Genomic DNA, 23,731 nt, shown 5'->3' on the forward strand with positions numbered 1-23,731 from the left:
CACCACGTGCCGTCCTTCTGGCTAGCTGCGTCTTCCGCTCGAGTACCTGGGCTCCTAAGTTCCTGCACACTTAGACACAAGGTTAGAAACACACAGGACCTAACTTAACTTGTTAATCACACCAAAATAACCTTGGGGTTCCAATAATAGGTACAAGTGTAGGGGGAGAGAGTTTTTTTTTAACTCTGAGTTTTAAAAATATTTTAAAAAAATTCTGTTTAACTCTTAATTAAATATTTGTAATTTTATTTATTGCAAATTTATGCTTAACATGTTAGTTTAGTAATTTTCTTTAAAATTACTGTTTGTCTATTTTTACCCTAACTTGAACTTGGGTTGATGCATATCAAAAAGGGGGAGATTGATACCAAGATAGGTACAAGTGTAGGGGGAGAGAGTTTTTTTTTAACTCTGAGTTTTAAAAATATTTTTGAAAAATTTTGTTTAACTCTTAATTAAATAGTTGTAATTTTATTTATTACAAATTTATGCTTAACATGTTAGTTTAATAATTTTCTTTAAAATTACTGTTTGTCTATTTTTACCTTAACTTGAACTTCAGTTGATGCACATCAAAAAGGGGGAGATTGTTAGACCCCGTGGTTGTTTTGATGTGATCAACCAAGTTGGTTAGGTCCTGCTTTGTGTTTGATCCCTGTGTCTGAGTATGTAGGAGCTTAGGAGTGCAGGAAGTCGAGCGGAAGACGCAGCTAGCGAGAAGGACGACACGGGAAGGGAGCCGACGGACTCGGTGCATCCGAAGGACGAGAGAGCTGCGGAAGAGTACACCAGTGGGCGAGAAGAACGTGCACGGCGTTCGAGGGACGTTAAGCCGGGGAGGAAGGCTGCTCGAGGAGAAGGCCGGAAATTGGGTTCAGGTGAGCCTTATTTCGGTTGGCCGAAATCACCCAAACAAACGGAGCTTCGGAAGTCAAAGCGAAGAAGAAAAGGAGTCAAAAGAGACTGGAGACTATTTATACCATGCAAGCAGGAAGGCATTTATAACAGGAACTTTGAAGGCGCCTTAAACATGCATTGAAGGCGTCTTCAACATTGATGGTGCCTTCATTGCTTGCTGAAGGCGCCTTGAGCCAGGTCAAAATGACCGTTGAGGTTCGGATAGAGTTCTATCCGAACAACTCATTGGAGGCGCCTTGGACCTCTGTTGGAGGCGCCTTAGACCTACGAGATAGAGTTTCCAGGGCCTATAAAAGGACCCCTGGACCTATGAATTAGATATCAATTGTTCAGTCAACTCTGCAGTCATTCCTAGTAATAGTTCTGAGTTGTTAGAGTGTAAAAAGCTTCTCCGTCTTCAGTAAAGGAGACTTTTTCTAGTGCGCTTTTCATCGCCCTGGATTAACAACCTTCTTGGTTGTAACCAGATTAACTGCTGAGTCTCTGCTTTATTTCTGTTTCTTTATTTCAGTTATTTTATTATTACTATTGCATTTTTGAGTTGAAAAAACGAGGAGAGTATAACTTTTATTTTTTAGGCAATTCACTCCCCTCTTGCCGATCTTCGCTGCACTTACGGTTACCACCCTCTAGGGTTTTTCTGCCAGCCTAACCGCAGCTAGGACTTTTGCCTAAGATACCTTAGGACCTTTCCTACAAGCTCATTCAACACATTAGATCACAAATAATTTTAACTTTGAATCCTTTGTCATTATTAAATCTAGGTTCGATCGTCGGATGCTTCCCGCACCAACACAAATGATTATATAGTTGTTAAGCAACAATTTCATAATTTCATTCATAATATATGATAGAATTTAAATTTTTTTAGAATTGAAGATTTGGAAAGTCTTGCTCAAAAAATTATTAAAACTCTAAAAAATCAAGTTTATCCATTGATTTATCGTTTTATTGAGATGACATTAGTTTTACCAATTGCGACTACTTCTATTGAAAGAGAATTTTCTATGATGAAAATGATCAAGACTTATTTACGTAACAGAATGAAAGACAAGTGAATAAATGACAGTCTAGTCGTATACATCGAGAAGGATATCTTTTCAACAATTGAAAATGAGCAAATATTATAGTATTTTCAAAAGATGAAAAGCTACCGGATGTAATTGCCTCCTCTTTCTTATCCGACGACTACCTAATATGTCACCAAGTGTTAACTAATACTTCAATAAGCAATAGTTTAATAGTAATGTTGTAAGTGATTAATTTAATATTTTATCTTTTTTATTAGTAATGTTGTAATTGATTAATTTAGTATTTTATCTTTTTTTTTATATTGAATTGAAATTTTTGTTATTAAATATATTTATTGTTGCCAAAACTTTTTTTTTTTAACCCTCGTTAAAAATTATCTTTGTATCCGTCCCTATTGTAGATGGTCTTTCCTTGATTTGTCTATATGATACATCTGAAGCACAACTTATACACGCTTATAAGTCGATCTCTCAGGATGCTACTAAAGATATGGCGAATGCAACAACTTAAAGAAGACCTTTATATGATCAATCAACAGAATGTAAGACATAAAATTAACCAAAACAGAACTGCAAGCCCATGCAATTTCTTACCAATTACAAGGCAAAATATATTCTCTGTTGCACGTGGAGTATCGTAATTTGTCGATCGATTAATTATATAACAATCCTGAATTTGAAAAATTGAGATCAGATGAACATGCTGGAGTAAGGGCACAGAGTTCTTATCATATGAAGGCTAGCTCCTATTGTAGAACTTTCTATTAAAAGATCTTTATTTTCACCGTGCTATCTAAAATTTGACCGTGCTATAAAAGATTTAGTCACAACTATTGAAAGTTATTCGATAAAGTTGGGTTCTCTTTTACATAAGAGATTGTACTTTGAAATGTAAAAAACTTCTATTCAAAGTTTAAAAATTTAGGGGGCATTTAGTTCTTTCTTAGGAATAGGAATCGTAATCATTATATTGTGGAATGAGAATGAGAATGAGTATGAGCATGAATATCATTCTTAAAAGTAATATTTGGTTAGTTGCATATTTTCTATCGGAATAAATTAAAATTTCCTTTTTTACCCTTAAAGGAAATTAAAATAAGAGAAAAAACTAGATGTGAGAGAAAGATGAATGTGAGAGAAAGATATGATGAACGAGAATGATGAGAGAAAGTATGATGAGAGAGAATGAAGAAAGAGAATGTGTGATGAGAAAGAATGAAGAGAGAAAAAGTGTGATGAGAGAAAATGAGAAAAGAGAATGATAGGAGAGAGCATGATGAGAGAAGATCAGAGAGAAAATATGATGTGAGAGAAAGTATGATGAGAGAGGATGAAGAGAGAGAAAATGTAATGAGAAAAAATGAGGAGAGAGAGTGTGATGAGAGAGATTGAGGAGAGAGAAAGTATGATAAGAGAGAAAGCGTGATGAGAAAAAAAGAGAATAGTGAGTGTGATGGGAGAAATTGAGGAGAGAGAAAGTATGATGAGGGAGAAAGTATGATGAGAGAAAAAGTGTGTTGAGAAAAAAAAAGGAGCGAGTATGACAAGAGAGATTGAGGAGAGAGAGTGTGATGAGAGCGAAAATATGATGAGAAAAAAAGAGAAAAGAGAGTGTGATGGAAGAGATTAAGGAGAGAGAAAGTATGATGAGAAAAAGAAGGAAGAGAGTGCGATGGAAGAGATTGAGGAGAGAGAAAGTATGATGAGAGAGAAAGTGTAATGAGAAAAAAAGAGGAAAAAGAGTGTGATAGGAGAAATTAAAGAGAGAAAGTGTGTGATAAAATGATGAGAGAGAACAAGGAGAGAGAAGTAATATATGAAAGAAAAAATAAATAAATATATTTTGATATTTGATATTAAGGGAGAAAATTTTAATTTTAAGTCAAGGGTATTTTTGGAATAAGGGAATATTTTGATGATGAAAATAGGGTAATGATTCATTGAAGGAGAGATACATAGAAATGAGTTATTACCTAATTTCAAGGATTCATTTCTTTATTTGTATTCCTATTCCTATAATCCAAACATTAACAATGACAATCAATGATTCCTACTCCTATTCCCCTAAACCAAACACCCCCTTACTTTATCCTTCCTCATCTTGACTTAGGAGGCCGTCATCGTCTTCAATGTTGTCTAGTTCATGTGCTTTAATGTTAAGTACTAGTCAAAAACTTGCTCGGTGCGTAGCAAGCATTACACTTATTTCTCCTCGTATCCATCTGTCTATAGCGACCAAAGCTAGTTGCATTTCCAATTTACCTGGTGACAGACCTTGCAGACTGGGCCGTTCACCTCCAGGTTAGTCCTGGATTAACGTTTTATAGTGACCAAAGTTAGATTCAAAAGTAATACAAAAGTGACGCATATGTATCTCAAAACTGAAAGAATATATAGGTTCATGATTTAGATAATAAAAACAACAATGGAGGGCAAGTATCATTGGTGATACCTGAATAGCTATGCCCGTTCCTCAGAATCTTTTCTAATGTAGGATGCTGATGACTTATTATATATAGTCTGTGTTCAGATTGCGAAAACACAGTCGGGATCACCATCAGGTTCATGATCTGTGAGTTCTAGAATTTGAGAAGTTTATAGCACAAGCTCACGACCAACTTGAAGTACAAGCACTGTTTTCTTACCTTTCCCTATGACACGGCGAAGAGCATCAACTAACACAATAAACAGGTAAAATGACAAAAGGTTACATCGTCTTAACCCCTCTAGCATTTTAACCAACTTCTCTTTTTATTCTTAATCAGCATGGCTGATTTCAACTCGAGCAACATCACTTCCTCCATGTTCTTCTCGCACCAACTGATTATGAATCCAACTGCATAACTGGAAAAAAAATAAGATAGAACTAGCCTTTAATTGTATTGATCACTTGATCCTCTGGCAACACTTCTATAAATATTCTTCAAGACCATGTATATGATGATGATGATGATGATGATTAACCGAGAGTGACATCCTAGTTCGAATTGAATTGGCTCGACTTGTTTCAGTAGTGGTTCAACAAAACAAAAAGCCATCAAATAGTCCAATTCATGACTATGATTTGACCCTGAAGCAACTGAAGTCTATCGACAACTGGCCCAAGCCTCAATTGGCCTTTCTAACTTTAAATTCCATCCAAATTGGATCCAAAAACCTTATAATCAACCCATAAACAAAATGATTCATCCATAATGCTAATTGCCCTCATTAACTCTTCAAATAGAACACATACCTTCAATTTTTTTTAAAAGAAACAAGAAATCCAAAGAAAAAGAAAACCTCAAGTTATTTAAACTAAACAAAAAGATGTATAATCTTCGCAAGTTTGCACTTACGACGACATGGATATTTTAGGAAAAAAAAAGAAGAAAATCTAACCACAAGTCATTTCTTAAGATAATATTAAAAAAGCAAAGTTCATTCAGAGCCTTTCTAAAGTCAACGCGTACCATATCTACTTGATAAAAAGTCAACACCATTCCTAATTAATTACTAGCCTCCCACATGATGGGGCACCACATGGAGAAGAGAAATTATATAATTTTCATTTCATTTTTTTTTTTTAAAAAAAATACCTCCAATCCACAAACAGCTAAAACTCTCACTTAGACAAAAGTAACATGGCTTCAACTTCTCATAACATGGACTCACGCCATTCGTGTCAACCAAGCCTAATTTTTTAAATGGTATGCTTAATTTATTGCTAACCTAGTCAAGAATTTAATTTTATTAAAAGTTGTGTACCTCCTTAATTCCTCTAAGTGAGGTTCTTATCTTTATCCTTTCATTGAACTGCGTCAATCACCTTATACGTATTAGAGAAAAAAAAACTGGTATATATCTTCTATTAGTAGTAGATAATTCTTGGGTTGGAATTTGTTCTTAAATTGATAGAATTGATGGGAACAAAAGCCAAAGTACTTTGAATATGAAATATGTGGTCTGAATGTTCTCCATTATCTCGGTCCAAAGGTTGGAATCACATTGAGGCATCCCATAAGACTCCAAAGATAAAAACAGTGAAAAATCTATATTTTTTTTTAATGATTTAATCATGTCTAAACATAATAGATTGATTTTCTATTTCTAAACCTTTTTAATGTCTTTTTTCAGATAATGATAAATGCCAATACTCTCCTCATAGTCGAAAAGAAGTGCCTTCTATGGCAGCAATCTTAAAAATTAGAAAAGCGCAAAAAAATGGTGTTAAAATAAAATAAAATGAAATGAAAAAGTTTAGTTGGTATAAAATAGTCATCATTCAAACACATCTTACTTGAGAATTAAGAAGATGAAACAGGAAAAAGTGACAAAGAGAATTGAGATTTAGTTGGTATAAATAATCATCATTCGTAGACTTCGAGCAACCATGAATCAAGCTACCTCTAGAAGACTCAAACACATTTTACTTTGAGAATTGAGAAGATCAGTGACAAGAGAATTAAGATTTAGTTGATAAAAAAAAGTCATAACTTTTGGACTTGGAATAACCATGAAATCAAGTTGATCGAGTTCCTCAAGAAGATCCAAACACAAATTACTTTGAGAATTCAGAAGATGAAGATGAAACAAGAAAAGTAACAAAGAGAATTAAGGTTTAATTGGCATAAAATAGTCATCATTTTTAGACTCGAGCAACCATGAAATCATGTTGATAGAGTTACCTCAAGATGATTCAAACACAACTTACTTTGAGAATTCAGAAGATGAAACAAGAAAATCAACAAAGGGAATTAAGGTTTAATAGGCATAAATTAGTCATTATTTTTAGAGTTGAGCAACCATGAAATCAAGTTGATAGAGTTACCTCAAGAAGATTCAAACACAACTTTGAGAATTCAGAGGATGAAGATGAAATAGGAAAAGTGAAAAAGAGAATTAACATTTAGTTGGTTGGCATAAAATAGTCATCATTTTTAGACTTGGAGCAGCCATGAAATCAAGTTGATCAAGTTACCTCAAGAAGATCCAAACACAAATTACTTTAAGAATTCAGAAGATGAAGATCAAACAGGAAAAGTGATAAAGAGAATTAAGATTTAGTTGGCATAAAATAGTCATCACTTTTAGACTTGAAGCAACCATGAAATCAAGTTGATCAAGTTACCTCAAGAAGATTGAAACACATCCTACTTTGAGAATTCAGAAGATGAAGATGAAACAAGAAAAGTGAAAAAGAGAATTAAGATTTAATTGCCATAAATTAATCATCACTTTTAGGCTTGAAGCAGCCATGAAATCAAGTTGACCAAGTTACCTCAAGAAGATTCAAACACATCCTACTTTGAGAATTCAGAAGTTGAAACAAGAAAAGTAACAAATTAAATAGCTTACCGGAGTTCACGCGGATACCGGAGTTCACGCGGATGCCACGCGCTTTGCCTCAGCATATATAGTTCAGCTCCTGCTCCGCTCCATCCTCGATCTGAGATCTGAAATCGGTTTCCTCTGATTCAAATTTAGGGTTTTGAATTCTCGGGTGAATTGGCCATGGAAGGAGTCGCCACGGCCGGTCAGCGCCAATTATCCGTTCCGGCGCAGTCCCTCGGGCGGCCTTCGCCGTCGTTCCGGCTCCGCACCGAAAGCCTCAACACCCTCCGCCTCCGACGCGTCTTCGACCTCTTCGACCACAACGGCGACGGCGAGATCACGGTGAAGGAGATCGCGCTCGCCCTAGACCGCTTGGGCCTCGGAGCCGACACCGAAGAGATCCGAGCCACCGTCGAAGTGTATATCCCTCCCGGCCGCGCCGGGCTCGCCTTCGCCGATTTCGAGGACCTCCACCGCGCCCTGGGGGACGACCTCTTCGGCGGCCCACCGGAGGCCGCGGAGGAGGGGGAAGAGGAGGAGGACATGCGGGAGGCGTTCCGTGTGTTCGACGAGGACGGCGACGGGTTCATCTCGGCGGCGGAGCTGCAGGCGGTGCTGTCCAAGCTTGGTCTTCCCGAAGGGCGCAGCATCGCCCGCGTCCAAGAGATGATCTGCTCCGTCGATCGGAATTCCGACGGTCAGGTGGACTTCGGCGAGTTCAAGCACATGATGCAGGGTATAACCGTCTGGGGAGCCTGATCAACGGCCCAGATGCAGCCGACCCACCCTTCCATTTCTGACTTCAGATTTTTTTTTTATTATTTCAAGTTTTCCTTTTTGTGTGTGTCAGTTTGATTTGGCTTTTAACTTTAATTTTATTTTGATTTATCACAAAATGAAGTTTAATATGAAAAAATAACTGATTTTCTTATCAATCTTATTAGTTGATCTTATTGTATCTTAAGTGAACTATAATTACCGTTTTGATAAATCAACTAATTTTTCTCTGGCAGAAAAAATATATTAAGATTAAACTATGGTTTTATAGAGCAGAGGGAAAAAATCTTCATCAAAAAGTGAAATTGAAGACACCAAAATTAGCAAAATCTCTGAAACTGCTTCCTTTGCAGCATGGAAGCAGCAAAAAGGAGATTTTTCTGATGATGATGGTGATGAGAGATCCACCTCGCCGTCAAAGATTAAGCTTAAAAATGGAAGCTCGAGGAAGAACAATGAGAAGCTCAAACTCTAAGGATCGATCCACGAGACTCGAACATTTGGTCGAGGAGTATGACAACGGCCATGGCGAAGGCCGCGTCGAGTCCCGGTTCCACAATGAGACGGAAGACGTCGGCGCCGAGGGCAACGCCCGGGGACGCCTCCTTCCGCATGATCTGCGCCAGCTGCCGTCGCCGATGATCGTAGACGGTGCAGCACCGCCGCGAGTAGGATCCTTCCACCTCGTAGCTGAGGCAGGACTTGGCGGCGCCGGGGCAACACGCTGTGACGTGGACCAGCGACCTCGACCCGATGAGGTTGACGTGCTTCTTGACGGCGAACTGCGGGTTGGTCGCCGCCTCGCCGTCGTAGATCAGCCAGTGGTCTCCCAGGCTCAGCTTCTGCGCCAAGAAAGAGGAAACGCGAGTTAAAGATCGCTCTTTTATGGGCTAATTACAGATCAATTAGGGCACAAATTGGGGATGAAACAGGAGAATGCTCGTACGAAATTTGGGGATTTTTACGCTCCCTCGGCAAGAACAATCACACCTAAAGCACTTCGAATTCGATTTGCTTATCAACAAAACCAATCGAAGCAATCTCTTTTATTCCTTAGGGCACAGATTGGGGATGAAACAGGAAGATGTTTATGGCGAAATTTGGGGAGAACAATTGCATCCAAAGCACTTTGAATCCGATTAACGAATCAGAGATCAGATCTTTCTCGTCTTACTGAACCAAATCGAATATATCGAGGGGGATTAACTCACCTTCCTTCGGATCGTTAGGAGCGGCTTGCCGTCGGCGTCCATGAGGACGATCTCCGCCCTGCTAGCTGAGGGGTAATTTTCGACTCGGAATGCGAGATTTCCCTTGGCGTCGAAGACCGTGAAGCCGTCCCCGTGGAAGACGAGCGACTTCCGCCACACCGTCAGCGACGCCGCCTCGGCGGAGGATGCAGGGAGGGCGGGCAAGGAAGGCCTCGACGAAGCGGTGGCGCTCGGGTGGACTTTCGCCATCGACGAAGTCCGGGTGCGCTTCCGGAGAGGCAGCAGAAGGAGGAGGGAGTGGAAGGCGGCGGCGGCGGCGGCGGCGGAGGTCAATTGGCTGCTTGATGACCGGCGAGAAGACGCGAATAGGGGGACGCATATTTATAGCTTTGGAAGTCGAAAATGCCCTCAAAACATTGAAGGAATTACTACGAGATGATATCCCATAACTTGGGAAAAATTCAAAAAAGTACCCTCTTATTTTGTGCCCCATAAAAAAGTACATTTTGTATTTAGAAAAAAATATCAAAAAGAGGCTCCTATTCTAATTTTTCTTTATAAATTATCTCACCCTAAATTTTCTTCTAATGTTTCTTTTTTATTCGATTAGTTTACTATTGTTGTAGCACTCTTTTTCAAAATTATTCTAAGCCGATAAAGTTAAAAGTACTTTAACATGTTGGAGCAATTTGATCCACCTAAATAATTTTAATTAACTCTCAATCACTTAAATTAATATCTCAGCAATTTTAACCAATCTGAGAGCAGGGGCGTTAGCTAGGTGAAGTTTTGGGGGTGAGAGCACACCCCCTGAAATTTGAGGGGAAAAAATATATATGGAAAAGAAAAATAAAAAAAACATGTAATTATAAATTCCTGAAATTTAAGGGGAAAAACTATATATGGAAAAGAAAAATAAAAAAAAACATTTAATTATAAATTTTTAAATTTTATAGACTTTTATAAAAAAATTCAATGAAAATCAACCATATGTTTTTCTCCCCCATAATTCCCCCTCCATCTCTCCTATTTTTTTTTTATTTTTCTTCAATATTGCATTTTATTTTTTTCCTTAATTTTTCCCTCTCTCACTTTATTTCCTTTTTTTCTCCACTAATCCCCTTCTTATTTTTTTCCTAACCCTAATTTTATCCTCAAAATTCTTCATCTCATGTCATTGTCACTACCATACACATTATTGTCACCGTACGATATTGTTATTAGCACCGCCATTGTTTGCTACCAGTGTCATCGTTGTCGCTACACCAATATTCCACAACAAACACCTTTTGATTAAAGTAAAATTTTCTTATTTATTCTTTTTCGTTACGGATATAAGTGTCAAAAAAATATATAGTGTCAATTTTTCATATTCACATTTATTTGTTTACTATCAATTTTATTATTATTTTTGAATGGTTAAAAAAATAGACATTAAATTAAGTGATTATGTGCCTAAAATATTATATTAATGATAAATTAGGTGAAATAACAATGTCGAAGTATTTAAAAAAAATATGAGATATACTTACTTCAAATAGGGCATCCCCCTTCACTACATCCTCCTTTCTCTCTCTTCCATCTAAATTGATTCTTAGGCTTTAAGTAATAGATAAGGTTTGAGGATCCATAGATCATTGTTTCAACTAACATCAAGGGCTAAACTAAATTTTTTTAAAACTTAAGTTCATTTTTAACTCCTTAAATTTGAAATTTAGATTTTTGGAGGATAAAAATTGATTTATACTAATATTTAGAATTTTTATAAAATCATCTCTCTTTTGATCTAAAATTCTGGCTACGCCTGAGAGTAATTTTGATTAATATTAGAGTATTTTTTTATCAATATTAATTTTTTTAATCAAAATTGTTATAATTGATGCATCAGTCTATTAAAAAAATATTTTTTGGGATAAAAAAAATAGGGCCAGACGTTCATTTGATAATTTTTAACATAACGTGTCTTTTTTAGAAAGTAAAAACAGAAAGGATGCTTTTGTGATTTTTGCGCTTATAACTTGTTAAAAAATTCAATTCACGTTACAATTTGTGTGCCATATTACCCCTTAACATCTTCAAAACAACCCCTTTAAATTCTGAATTCCCGACTATTCTTTATTTCTTTTTTAAACTCTTCCGTTATTTTTTATTTTTTAATTGACATAAGTTATTCAACTCTTTTCGAACTCCTCAATGGCATCATCCAATCGCCTAGCCAGATGAGCAAGCTAAATTTCAAATTAATCACTTTCTTATCCATGATCAAAAGAATTTTCAATGGTCTTTAGAGAATACAAAACGAATGACTTCACTTTCGGATCCCCAATGAAAGTGACTTCACTACGTTAAATGATATAAAACACATGGGTTCGAGCAAAAAGTTGTAATGAGTGCCCTAACTTTGCACTTGATAGGTATACACAAGAGTCATCAATAAATGCCCCTTACGTTAGTCAAAAAAATGATTTTTAAATTTGCTTCGCAGTTTACGTTTCTTTTCATAATACCCCGTTTATATCTTCAAAACAACCCCTTCAAATTTTAAATTTCTGACTATTCTTTCTCTTCCACTATTCAATGGACAACTCAACTCTATCATCCAACCAGACGAGTGCACTGAAGTTCAAGTTACTTTCCACCCCACGACTAACGAATGGTCCATGTTATCTTAGCACATCTTCACTAGTTTAGTTCTATATAATTTATTTATTTATTTTTAGTTTATAATATATCATCTCAATACTATATCAAAATTTATAATTCTCTACAATAAAAAAAATTATATTTCATTTGTGGACCCTATTGGTTATTGGTCTCACTTACCATGTTAATTTTGAGGTGAAAAAATGTATTTAAAAATTTCTATAATTTTAAGATAAAATAACATATTTAAAAAACTTTTATCTAAAAACTTATGCCTCAAATATCAATTTGTTATCCATGAGCAAAAGAATCTTTAATTGTGTTCAAAGGCCTCCGAGGTTATAGTACAATGAAAGAATATTAAGTTATCATCTAGATATCTATCTTTAATTATAACGTATTTATATAACAGAATATTGGATTTCTGAATCATCATCGCGAGTGATAATCAATGAAAAACTTCTATAAAATTAAATCGGTCACCTTAAATTAAATTAAATGTTATTTGATTCAATATTTTTAAATGGTAGTAGGAGAATACAAAAAACGTGGGTTCTAGAAAAAGTTACATTGAGTGCCCTAACTTTACATTTGATAGGTATACACAAGGGTCATCCATAAATTCTTGCGTTTGGTCAAATAAAGATGTTTTACTGGATCGATTGGCTAACGAGCTACTATAAGAAGATTCTTTTCATCAAACAAATTAATTCAATTTTTATCGATTCAAAATGACAAGAAGATTAATTCAATTTTTATCAATTCAAAATGACAAGAAGATGTCGCACATGATGGATCATAGCTTTATTTGAGATTTTTTAACAACGATAGATTCTATCGTATAACTAATCACGACATGACACATAAGACATGTTATATTACAAATGATCATTAAAAAAAAAAGTTGATGTGTGGCATTTTGTTTTTTTTGCAGTGTTGCTAGAATATTTGACTTTCTTTGCCATTTTATTTCCTTTCTCTTCGGTCAAATCATTTGTCGCAATAATTATGCGAAAAGGAAACGTCTTCTTTGCCGTCGCCGTCGCCGTCCAACTTCCGGCGACTAAAAGATGACCTCTCGTTTATTGTTCTTCTTTCAAATTTTAGAAATATCACAAGTGTCTTAAGATTGTGTTTTTCATTTTATCTATATATTTGTTTATTTATTTATAAAATACAACTAAAATAAAATATCTCAGCTAGGATAAAAAAATATTTAATTTATATTCAAAATTATTAAATTTTAACTGGACTTAAATATATTTGATAATTTTTTTAATTCGAATTTAAAATCATAATATTTTATTGATTGTTCAAGAGTTACTTGCGAGCACTTATTTATTTTCATAATTTTAGTATAAATATCTTTAAATTAAGATTTGAATAACTCATATCAAACTAATTTTAATCATTTTGAGCTATAATTCAATTATGCTGGCATTCTGGTCTACTTAGGTTTTCATTTTACCCTTTTTGTCAATTATTTTGGTGTTGAATTTTAATATCACTGTAATGCTGAATTTTTAAGAATAATTTTAAAATTTATACACTATTAAAGTGATACTGAGATTTGAAATCTAACAGTTAATAAAATTCAATATCTTAGTCATTCTGTTTTTAATACAACATCACAGTAATGGACATCGCTGTAATTGACAGAGAAATAAATAGAAAATAAATATGTCTCGTTGAAAAAAAAAATATACATTTCACCACCAAATTCAATTTCTATATATGATCAATGTAAACAAAACACAGGAAGACATTCTTATAAGCTTTAACCTATAAAGTTAATTAATTTACTTTATTTTATTTTATAAAAAAAAATAGATTGAATACCGATCACTAGATCTTGACTCCCTCCACCAAAGTATTATGGTGACAAAAAAGTGAATATGTTCATCCCAGTGTCTTTGTCAATTTATCCTAGGATCAATACAGAAAAAATAAATAACGAATGACTACTAACTTTTAGAATAATGAACCTCCACAAAAGAATCATGCATTACGGTTCAATTATTAACTGAGACGTATAACAGGACATTTTCTGAGATGATAATGTTGGGTTGCTTGGCGGATGTTGAGCTGAGCCGTCGGCGGAAGCACATCCGAATTTATCTGGTCGATGAGAAATTTCTATGGGCCGAATCGGTCGGGGCCGGATAACGGTGCTAATAAAAAAAATATGCACAATATTCTGGATCTGAATTCTCAGTTCTCACATTGAAACTTCACGTTGAGAACTGTATGATGGGGAACCGAAACTAATTAGAAGAATGAATGAAGAGTAGTTTTTAGATCATCCACCTCACCTTCTGCGGGCGACTCATCTAAGCTACTGGTGGTGGTGGTGCCATTGCAGTTAACATCCACGGGATTGGCCGGTTGGGAAGCGGCGGAGGTGGGGGAGTGGGCGGTGGCAATGGCGGAAGAGGACAGGCTTCTGTTCTTGAGGTCGAGGAGTTGTAGACCCATTAATCGCCTCCCTTGCAGCTCAATCGCCTGCTGCAGCTCGGCCGCGTGTTGCTGCTCCTCCATTTTTCTTCTCAACGACGGCTGTCGGCAGCTGACGTCGTACAACCCCAAATCCATGAGCTGTGGCTTCCTGTACCTTTCAAATGGCGATAACTTGATTTGGGACGAAGAAGACGATGCGATGCGGGGGGATGAGGATGGAGGAGCACCTGAACTTGTCGGCGGCGACCTTTCCTTTCTCTTTGTAGGGCTTGACAAGCACCCGGGAATCGCACACAAAGTGAGGGTTCCCTTTTGCTAAGATCAGCTTCACCGTCTCGGGGTAGAGGAAGGTCACGAAGCCGAACATCCTCTTCTGCTGGTAGGGAATTCGGACGTCCTGCACCGGCCCATAGATACTGCGAATCCGAGAGGGGGAGATCTTAGGTTTTGGAAATTGAATTGATGGCCGGAAGTCAGTCGGAAAGGTCGGATTTTCTGGTTGCCAATTTGTGCTCTAGAGTTCTTACCGACCTGAAGTAGTTGGAGACGTCGTCTTCGCTGAAGGTGCTGTCGGCAGGGAAGGTCAAGTAGATCTGCCTCGAGCTAGGATTCGCGATCATCTCGCTTCTCGATCGGTTCAGCAACAGCGCCGCCGCCGCCGCTCTGTGGTGATTTGAGATTGTTTTAGAGGAGATTTGAAGAAGGTTATAAGCTTTTTGATGTGTAAAGGCAGCACCTTTGGGTCTCGTTCTGCTGCTGCTGGAGCAGGAAGTGGAGAGATTTGGTGGGCGGCGAGAGCGGAGACGGTGGCTCGTAGACTGCCGGCGAGTAGGGAATTGCTGAGGCCATGAGCTGCGAGGCGCCGGCCACCCTCTGGTTCCTCGACCTCAGTAGCAGCTCCTGCCACTGCTGCTCCGCAGCGTCCATCTTGGCGGCCACCGTCGGCGCCGCGTCCTCCGGGAGTCCGTGGAGGAACCGGCAAGCAGCGCCATTCTTGCAGTAGCCTCTCGCGAAGTAGAGGCACGGCTCCCAGCCGAGGCCGCCGGCAATTTCTCCTAGGCGGAAATCGGCGGCGGCGTAGGGGCTCCTGCGGTGATGGAAGCCGTTGACTCCCCATCCCAGTCCATAGTGAAATCCTGCGCGGTCGCCGTTCCGACTAGCGCTCCGATCAGCGAAGTGGAACTCATCGGCAAGGTCGCCGGCCCCGTAAAAGGGCGGCGCGTTAACATTCTTAGGGCTAACGAGCTCGTCCAAGCCCAGGAGCTCGGCGGCGGGGGGCGCGTGCCAAGAGGGAGACAGCTGGCGGGAGGCGGAGTTCTGGCGGAGCAGAAAGGGAGCCTGCGAGGCGGCGGCAGCTGCGAGGCCGAGCTCCTCCCTGGCTTTGGCGACCAACGCAAGAAGGTGCGTCTCCGGTGCAAGCGCGAGGCGGATGACATCCTCCTCTCCGTTCTCCTGCAGCAGCAGGAAGCCCATGACCTTGCGAGCGTTCTCCGGATCCAAGCTCTGCAACCTGGCGAACACGACCCTGGTCGCCTCGTAGGCGTCCATGATCAAGCTCCTCCACCAGAGCACACCCTCGCCGTCAAAGCTCCCTCCTTTACACCTCCACCACCACCACCACCACCACCACCACCACTACCTACTGCTCTCTGCCTCCATCCCAAGACCGCCGTCTTCAACCTCGATGGAATCTCAAATTGCCTTCACGCCCATCTTCTCTTCTCTCTGTCTTGTCCCTGTTCTGGTCCTTGGCCGTCCTTTTCTGTCCACTTTCACAGAGACGGTCAAGTACTGCCATGGCATACATCACATGCAACACACAACGCAACGGATTAAGTTATTTATTTGCTTCGATGATCGCATTCACAGGATAAGCCACGACAGATAAGACGAGCGAGGCTGGTTACCGTAGTAGATAAGATGAGAAAGGGCAGTTCAATATCTCTGTGCGCTCGACTGCTGCAAAGAACCACGACGAGCTACTGGTGGTGTTGCTATTTCGAACCAGTCCACTGGAACTGATGATGAAGCCATTGTGCTGTGAGTAGCCGCATCACTGCATCTGCATCTGTGCAGAGAAGAACAACGGTAAATAATTAAGCTTCTCCAGGCCACCACTTAAATGATTGGAAACACAGTAAACGTGGGTGGTTCGAATTCCATTAAGGTTTACAATGCCCCCTAAGAAGTTCACAGTTAAATTGCTTCAGCGATTTCATTCTTGGCCTCATTCTCTTTGACTGTTTTGCATTCAATCATGAGCTGTAAAAGAATCGCACGTTCAAAAAAGTTTACTATAAGACTTGGCAATTTTTTTAAATTTTTTTTATTTGAGATGAATTATCTAACTTAACAAATAACTGAGTCAATCTTATAAAAATTTGTCTTCGGCTCCTCAAATCAACTCAATATTTTTTAGATTAACCATCTATTAAGAAAAATTTATCCGTTAATATTAATGAATAGAGAAGACATTTTGTCATTGTTCTCTAGATAAAAATTTGTTTATGTTCTATAGTAAAATATGATAACGCTAATATCAGGTGGCTCAGTATCGTCGGTCCTCACTAGATAGAAACAGTTAAATAACAAAAGATTTCACCCAACAACAATAATACATACAAGAGATGAGATAACTCACGAAACTTCCGCATTCGATGGAAATCAACCTAAGGCTTATCTGTGATAACACCACTATATGAACCATATGTGTTAGTCCATAGGGACAAGAATTTAATTATATTTGTTCAATATGTTGGAACCCCAGGTTGTTTTGTATGATCAAACAAGTTAAGTTAGGTATTGTAGCGTTTTGACCATATGTCTAAGTGTGCAGGAACTTAAGAGCGCAGGAAGTCGAGTGGAAGACGCAACTAGCGAGGAGGACGACACGGAAGAGAGAGTCGACAGGCTCGATGCGTCTGAGGGATGAAGTGCTGTGGAAGAGTACACCGACAGACGAGAAGGGAGTGTGCGGTGTTTCCGAGGGACGAGAAGCCAGAGTGGAAGATTGCTCGAGGAGCAAGAGACGTAGCCAGCGAGAAGGTCGGCACGGGAGAGAGCCAACGGGCTCGGTGCGTCTGAGGGACGAAAAGCTGCGGATGAGTACACTGGCGGATGAGAAGGAAGCACACGACGATTTCGAGGGACGAGAAGCCAGAGCGGAAGCCTGCTCGAGAAGGCCGGAAGTTGGGTTCGGGTGAGCCCTATTTTGGATGGCCGAAATTACCCAAGCAAGCGAAGCCGGAGTGGAAGACCCGGACCGAGGCAAGGAGAACCGGAGTGGAAGGGCCGGACCGAAAAAGTCAATGTTGTTGACTTTCTTGGTCCGGGCGCCCGGACCTGGATTTTTATCCAGAACGCAGTCAAACGTGTTCTATGTGAAAGGGATAAAGTTTTATCCCCTTCTAGGCGCCTGAACGCTTCTAGGCGTCCCAACCAAGATTATAAATACAGTCTTGGTCCAGAACATAAAATAACAACAAGTAATTTGATATTCAACACTTGTACACTTCTCTTGTTTAGTTTAGCTTCTCATTTTCTGTGCTTGAATGCTGTAAGAGGCTTCTCCTCCTGAAGAAGATCTTTATTGCGCTTCAACTTCCTTGGATTAACAACCTCCCCAGTTGTAACCAAGTAAATCCTATGAGCTTTGTCTTTCTATTTATTTAATTATTTTATGCAAGTGTTTCTTTAAGTTCGAGAAGGGTATTTGTTTTTAATTTGTGCAGGGCTATTCAACCCCACTTCTAGCCAACCACCAACGTGTTAGAGTGTATACTAAAAGCCTAGCTTTTGGTATAAACATTTATCTAGAAATAAGAATCACATTGGTCAAATGTCTACATTTATGATAAATGTAGTTGCTCAATTAATTTATATTGTAGATAACATGGTGTGTGGTGTCACATACAGAAGATCATGTTGTCGGTTCCTTATAAATTATAAACAGTAGCTCACGACCAAGATGGAAAGGAACAAACCATTGGAAGGTCGTAGTGTAATTAGGTATTAGTTTATCTTAACTATATAATTACACTAGTACACTTAGAGTGTATTGAGTAGGACCATTTGAGGTCGTTCCTTTTATACTGACTTTATAAAGGAACAAAGACCTCAGTTATTATGGAAGTGTGTGCTCTTAATCCTAATATAATAACAAGCACATATATTTGATATTTATTTCTTTAATTTATCAATGGGTGAGATTTAGTTCGATAAATCAATAAGCCCGATAAGTTGGGAAATGATATCACTTATAGTGTGTGTTGTTAATTATAGAAGGAAACTGTGTCCTAGTGATCTAGGTTGAGAATGTCCCCAAGAGGAGCTCATAAGGATTGTCATGTTAAAGGACTTAGTCCGACATAACGATGAAGTTGAGTAGTACTACTCTTGGAGCTAGATATTAATTAAGCGAGTTGTCAGTAACTTACTTAATTAGTGGACATTTGTTATCTTAAACACAGGGAGACTAACACACTCATAATAAGAAGGAGCCCAAAATGTAATTTGGGATTGGTGCGGTAGTTCAATAATAGTTCTTTAGTGGAATGAGTTATTATTGATGAAATTAAGTTGTGTGTTCGAAGCGAACATAATTTCATCGGAGACCAAACCAATTCCTCCTCTCGGTCCCTATCGTAGCCTCTAGTATATGAGATTTATACCCACCGCATACCCACCTTCTTACCATCCAATGGGGCCGACCAAGCTAGCTTGGAACCCAAGCTAGGCCCGGCCAAGGATGAGCCAAGTTGGTGGCGGCCAAAGCTTGGGTCCCAAGCTTGGGTGGCCGACCATATTAAAAAGGATTTTATTAAAATTATTTCTTATGTGGATATCATGATTTTAAAGAGAGTTTAAAATTAAAAATTTCCTTTTATAGTTTTCTACAAAGATTAAGAGAAGAGATTAATCTCTTTCCTTATTTGTAGTTTAAAAGGATGGTTTTAATTTTGGTAAAACTTTCCTTATTTGTAAATCATCTACATGTTTAAAAGAGAGTTTAAAATTTGAAATCTTTCCTTATTTGTTGATTAAAGGAGGATTTTAAATTTTAAGAAAATTTTCCTTTTTAACCATGTTCATGATTTAAAAGAAAGTTTAAAAATTAATAATTCTCTTTTATTAGTTTCTACAAAAGATTGAGAAAAGATTTGATATCTTTCCTTATTTGTAGATTAAAAGAGATTTTAATTTTTAGAGATAACTTTCTTTTTATCCACATGTTTAAAAGAAAGATTTTAATTTATTAAATTTCCTTTTTATAAACCAATCATGAAGGGATTAAATTATTGGAAAAATTTTATAAATTTCCGGAAGCAAATAAGGAAATTTTAATTTGTGTTTAAAATTTTATTTGCTTGGAGATTTGTATAATGACCGACCATTGTAAATTGAGATGAGAAAAATTATTTTTAATTAAATAAATTTTCTTTTTCATGGCAAAAGAATTAAGGAAGTTTTATTTAAATTTCCTTATTTGCCAAGACCAAGGATTATAAAAGAGGGGGTAGAGGTGCCTTCATGGGTGAACAACTCTATTATTTTTCTCCCTCTTTTCTACCTTGGGTGTGGCCGGCCCTTTCTTTCCTCTCCTCTCCTTTGTGTGGCCGAAACCTTCTCATGGTGGAGATAGCTTTGGTGGCCGGATCTAAGAAGGAGAAGAAGGAGAGAAAAGAAGCCTCTTTTCTAGCATCCCTTGGAGCATGGTGGTGGTGGCCGAACCTCTTCATCCTAGGAGAAGTTTTGATGGCCGAAACTTGTAAGGAAGAAGAAGGTGCTTGGTGGTTCTCATCTCGGAAGATCGTTGCCCACACAACGTCCGAGGTTAGAAGAGGAATACGGTAGAAGATCAAGAGGTCTTTCTAGAAGGTATAACTAGTAATTTTTCCTTTCCGCATCATACTAGTTATTTATGGAAATAATACCAAATACAAGAGGCTTACGATTCTAGTGTTTCGAATATGTTTTTCGATGTTGTGTTCTTTTGTTTTATTTTTTTTCCTTGTGATTTGATTGTTCTTTTCGGTTAACCTAAAGTTATTTTAGGAAATTAAATATTAGCTTTCCATAAAAGTTTTTGTCTAGTCGGTGGTGGTTGCTCCCATATCCAAGAAGGTCATGTGCCTCGCCACGTCAGTACTGGGAACCAATTATGGAAATTAATATTTAATGGAATTAATAACTTAAGGTGATTTGGGTCGAATGTGTTAAGTTCCGCAGGAGACCCAAGTCAAAACCTAAAAGAACGAATATATTAAGTTTTAGATCAAACGTGTTAAGTTTCACAGGCGATCCAAAATTTAATTTAAAAGAACACATGGTAGCTAGGAAAAAGGTTCAGACCTTTGTACAAAATTTTTGTACAGTGGAACCTCTAGGTTTTCCGAGTAGCAACCAACAATTGGTATCAGAGCTAGGGTTTTGCCTCTGTGTATTTGGTATTAGGTTAATTATGCACATGTCATACATAATTTAGGCAGGTTAATAGTAGGATGTGCTAACTTTCTGGATGCAGGATCCAACTATTATGGCTTTTAGTTATTATGTGTGTGATTGGACCCTTGGACATGTCAAGGGCATTTTATTGTGTGTGCATGATTGTATTATAAAATACAGCAGGAGCTGTATTTAGTTTTATTAGGATTTTATTTTTGATCTAGTTACATGTACATTCCTTTTATGGAATATAGGATCGATGGATGTAAATTTTATTTTATGTTCGATCTAGTTTACATGTACATTCCTTCGAGGAATATAGGATCGAAAAATATAAAATTCTATTTATGTCTTGGATCGCAAGGCGTGGAACCTTTTGAGGACCAGAGGCGTGGCAAGAAGGAGATGGAAGCAAGATGGACGCGACGGCATGACCCAGATGGCGGCTAGGGTTGGCGACACACGGAGGACAGCAATAGATAAAAGTCATAATAGTTGAAAATTAGTTTTTCTATTTATTGCTTTTTATGCTGTGTTGTGTCTGCTTGTTAGTATGCATGTTAGGTAGACTAGCATAGTTAAAATTCCTCATTTATAAATAACTAAGTGGGAGAGGGATTTTTTAAGTAAATCCCATGGTCTCCATTACTGGTTTGTAAGTGATGCAAACAAGCTTGCGCGTTGGCTCTGAGTGCCTTCCTCCATAACGGATGAGCTTGTTTGTGGATCACTAGAACAGACTTCCATTTTTGGATGACTATAGGAAGTTAATTAAGAGCGTGTGATCTTCCCCAACGGAAGGGGCATAATCTTATTAATGGACTTAGTGTCAAGTAATGGTATACACTTAGACACATCTAACAGTATCCTCCCCATCGGAGTCACTGCTATTATTTGTGTGACCAAATGATACCAACTATTAATTTTATTTGTCAAAAAGTTAGGTTGACAAGATAATAAAATTAATGGGTTAAAACCCTCTTACAAATGTTGAATTTGTATACGTCCACACTAACGTGGCATGCAAAATTCACGGTGTTTGAGGTGTTGGTGAATTTAAATAATATTGTTTGAGGAATCAATATTTTTTTAAATTCAAAGTTTTGACCAAATATTTGATCTAAGACAGATCAACTATTAATTTTATTCGTCATAAAGTAAAGTTGACGAGATAATAAAATTAATGAATAAAATCTCCTCTTCGATTTTGTATACGTCCACACTATCGTGGCATACAAAATTCATGGGGATTTTTAAGGAGTTGATCTTGACCAAATATTTTTGTGATTCTTAGGATTTAAATATTTATCAATCCCCTAGTAGTCATACTATAGAAAAGGCTTAGTAGTCTCAATTGTAATAATTGGAAATATGACTTGGACATTAATGTAGACTGTTTTCTTAAAACTAAGAACAACATAGGTGTATTTAATTCATTAGTTGAAACATGTTTAGTGGTGTTATCTACCAGAACCTGGAGTGTAGATACAGATGCCATTAATCATGTCCGCAATTTATTGCAGGGTTCCAGGAAACCCGGCAACTAAATGAAAATTAAAACACCGTCCATATGGGCACTACTGTAAAAATGGTAGCTGTTGCAGTGGAAGATGTTTATCTTTTGATAAGAATAAAACATGGATTTTTGAGTAATTGTCTTTATGCACTAAGTTTAGAAAGAACTAGTTTTCAGTTTCTAAACTATTCAAAGAACTTGATATTCTGCCTCTTTTAATAACAAAGTTGTTATTAAGAAAAAGAGGGAAGTTATCTGTTCTGGTACGTTGGTTGGCAATTTATAAATCCAATTACTCTCACGATGCAACAAATGGAAATTAGTAACACATCTTCTAACTTTAAGAGAAAGTAACCTTCGGAAATAAACCAATTATATCTTTGGCATCTAAGACTAGGTTATATTAACTTGAGTATGATTCATTGGTAGCTGATGAACTTTTGGGTTCATTAGTAGTGGAAATCTTTCCAACCTGCGAGTCTTACTTGGAAGGAAAAATAACCAAGAAGCTTTCAAGTCTAAGGGGTATGGAGTCAAAGATATGTTGAAATTGGTTCATTCTGATTTGTGTGATCCTATGACTATCCAGACAAGAGGTAGTATTGAATATTTCGTCTATTTTATAGACAACTATTCAAGATACAAATAAATTTACTTAATGTACCGCAAGACTAAGTACTTTGATTAGTTCAAAGAGTACTAGGCTGATGTGGAGAAACGACAAAGTAAAAAGACACTATGGTGAAATCATAGTGGCAAGTACCTCTTGGGAGAATTTAGGAGTCACTTATCAGAAGTAGGATTCAATCCAAACTAACTGCACCTTGTACACCTCTACAGAATGGTGTAGTAGAAAGAAGGTATAGGACTCTTATGGAAATAAGTAGATTGATGATGAGTTATTTTACCAAATTCATTTTAAGGATATACTCTGGAAACGGAAGTGAACATAGTACCTTCCAAAGTCAGAACTCTCTACTCATATAGAATTGCTGAATAGGTGATAACCATGATTTTACTGCATTATTTTGATTCATTTATGCATGGTTTTGATGTTGATTTCATAGTTTAAATCATGGTTACATTACATTTTTGTGCATTGCATAGATTTTGGACTTAATTGCAAATTATATTATTGTTGGTGTTATTTGATGCTAATATTTGATTCTTATTTTGTAGGCATCAAAGGATCTTAGATTTGGATCTATTTGGACCGGAATTGGGCTCAAATCGGAGTTCAAAAGACAAGATCAAGCTTTGGGTCGATTTGGGCCGTTTATCAAGAATAGGAGAGATCTGAACCATCCATTGAAGATCTGGCCGATCCAACTTAATGGGGAGAAGATCTGAGCCATTGATGAAGATCCAGAAGTTTTGATGCAGATCTGAGTTCATCTAGCTATTGATCCAGCCCGACTTAA

The 23,731-nt window shown here is 37.7% G+C and overlaps 2 protein-coding genes and 1 pseudogene across 2 annotated transcripts; 1 reads left to right on the top strand and 2 right to left on the bottom strand.

The window, feature by feature from the left end:
- Positions 1–7,352: 7,352 nt before the first annotated feature.
- On the top strand, positions 7,353–8,197 carry LOC122009781 (probable calcium-binding protein CML27). Its single transcript, XM_042566071.1, has one exon. The coding sequence runs from the start codon at positions 7,443–7,445 to the stop codon at positions 8,019–8,021; it is 579 nt and encodes a 192-aa protein (XP_042422005.1). The 5' UTR covers positions 7,353–7,442; the 3' UTR covers positions 8,022–8,197.
- Positions 8,198–8,434: 237 nt separating this feature from the next.
- On the bottom strand, positions 8,435–9,763 carry LOC122009780 (protein LURP-one-related 8-like). The gene is made up of 2 exons (XM_042566070.1): positions 9,251–9,763; positions 8,435–8,881 (listed from the first exon to the last, which is right to left on the bottom strand). Exons 1-2 carry the CDS (start codon positions 9,497–9,499, stop codon positions 8,504–8,506), a joined length of 627 nt encoding a protein of 208 aa, XP_042422004.1. The 5' UTR covers positions 9,500–9,763; the 3' UTR covers positions 8,435–8,503.
- Positions 9,764–13,686: 3,923 nt separating this feature from the next.
- LOC122009783 lies at positions 13,687–16,219 on the bottom strand (annotated as a pseudogene).
- Between the last annotated feature and the right edge of the window lie 7,512 nt (positions 16,220–23,731).

This window comes from Zingiber officinale, chromosome 8A (assembly GCF_018446385.1).
Source record: "Zingiber officinale cultivar Zhangliang chromosome 8A, Zo_v1.1, whole genome shotgun sequence".
NCBI classification, from domain to species: Eukaryota; Viridiplantae; Streptophyta; class Magnoliopsida; order Zingiberales; family Zingiberaceae; genus Zingiber; species Zingiber officinale.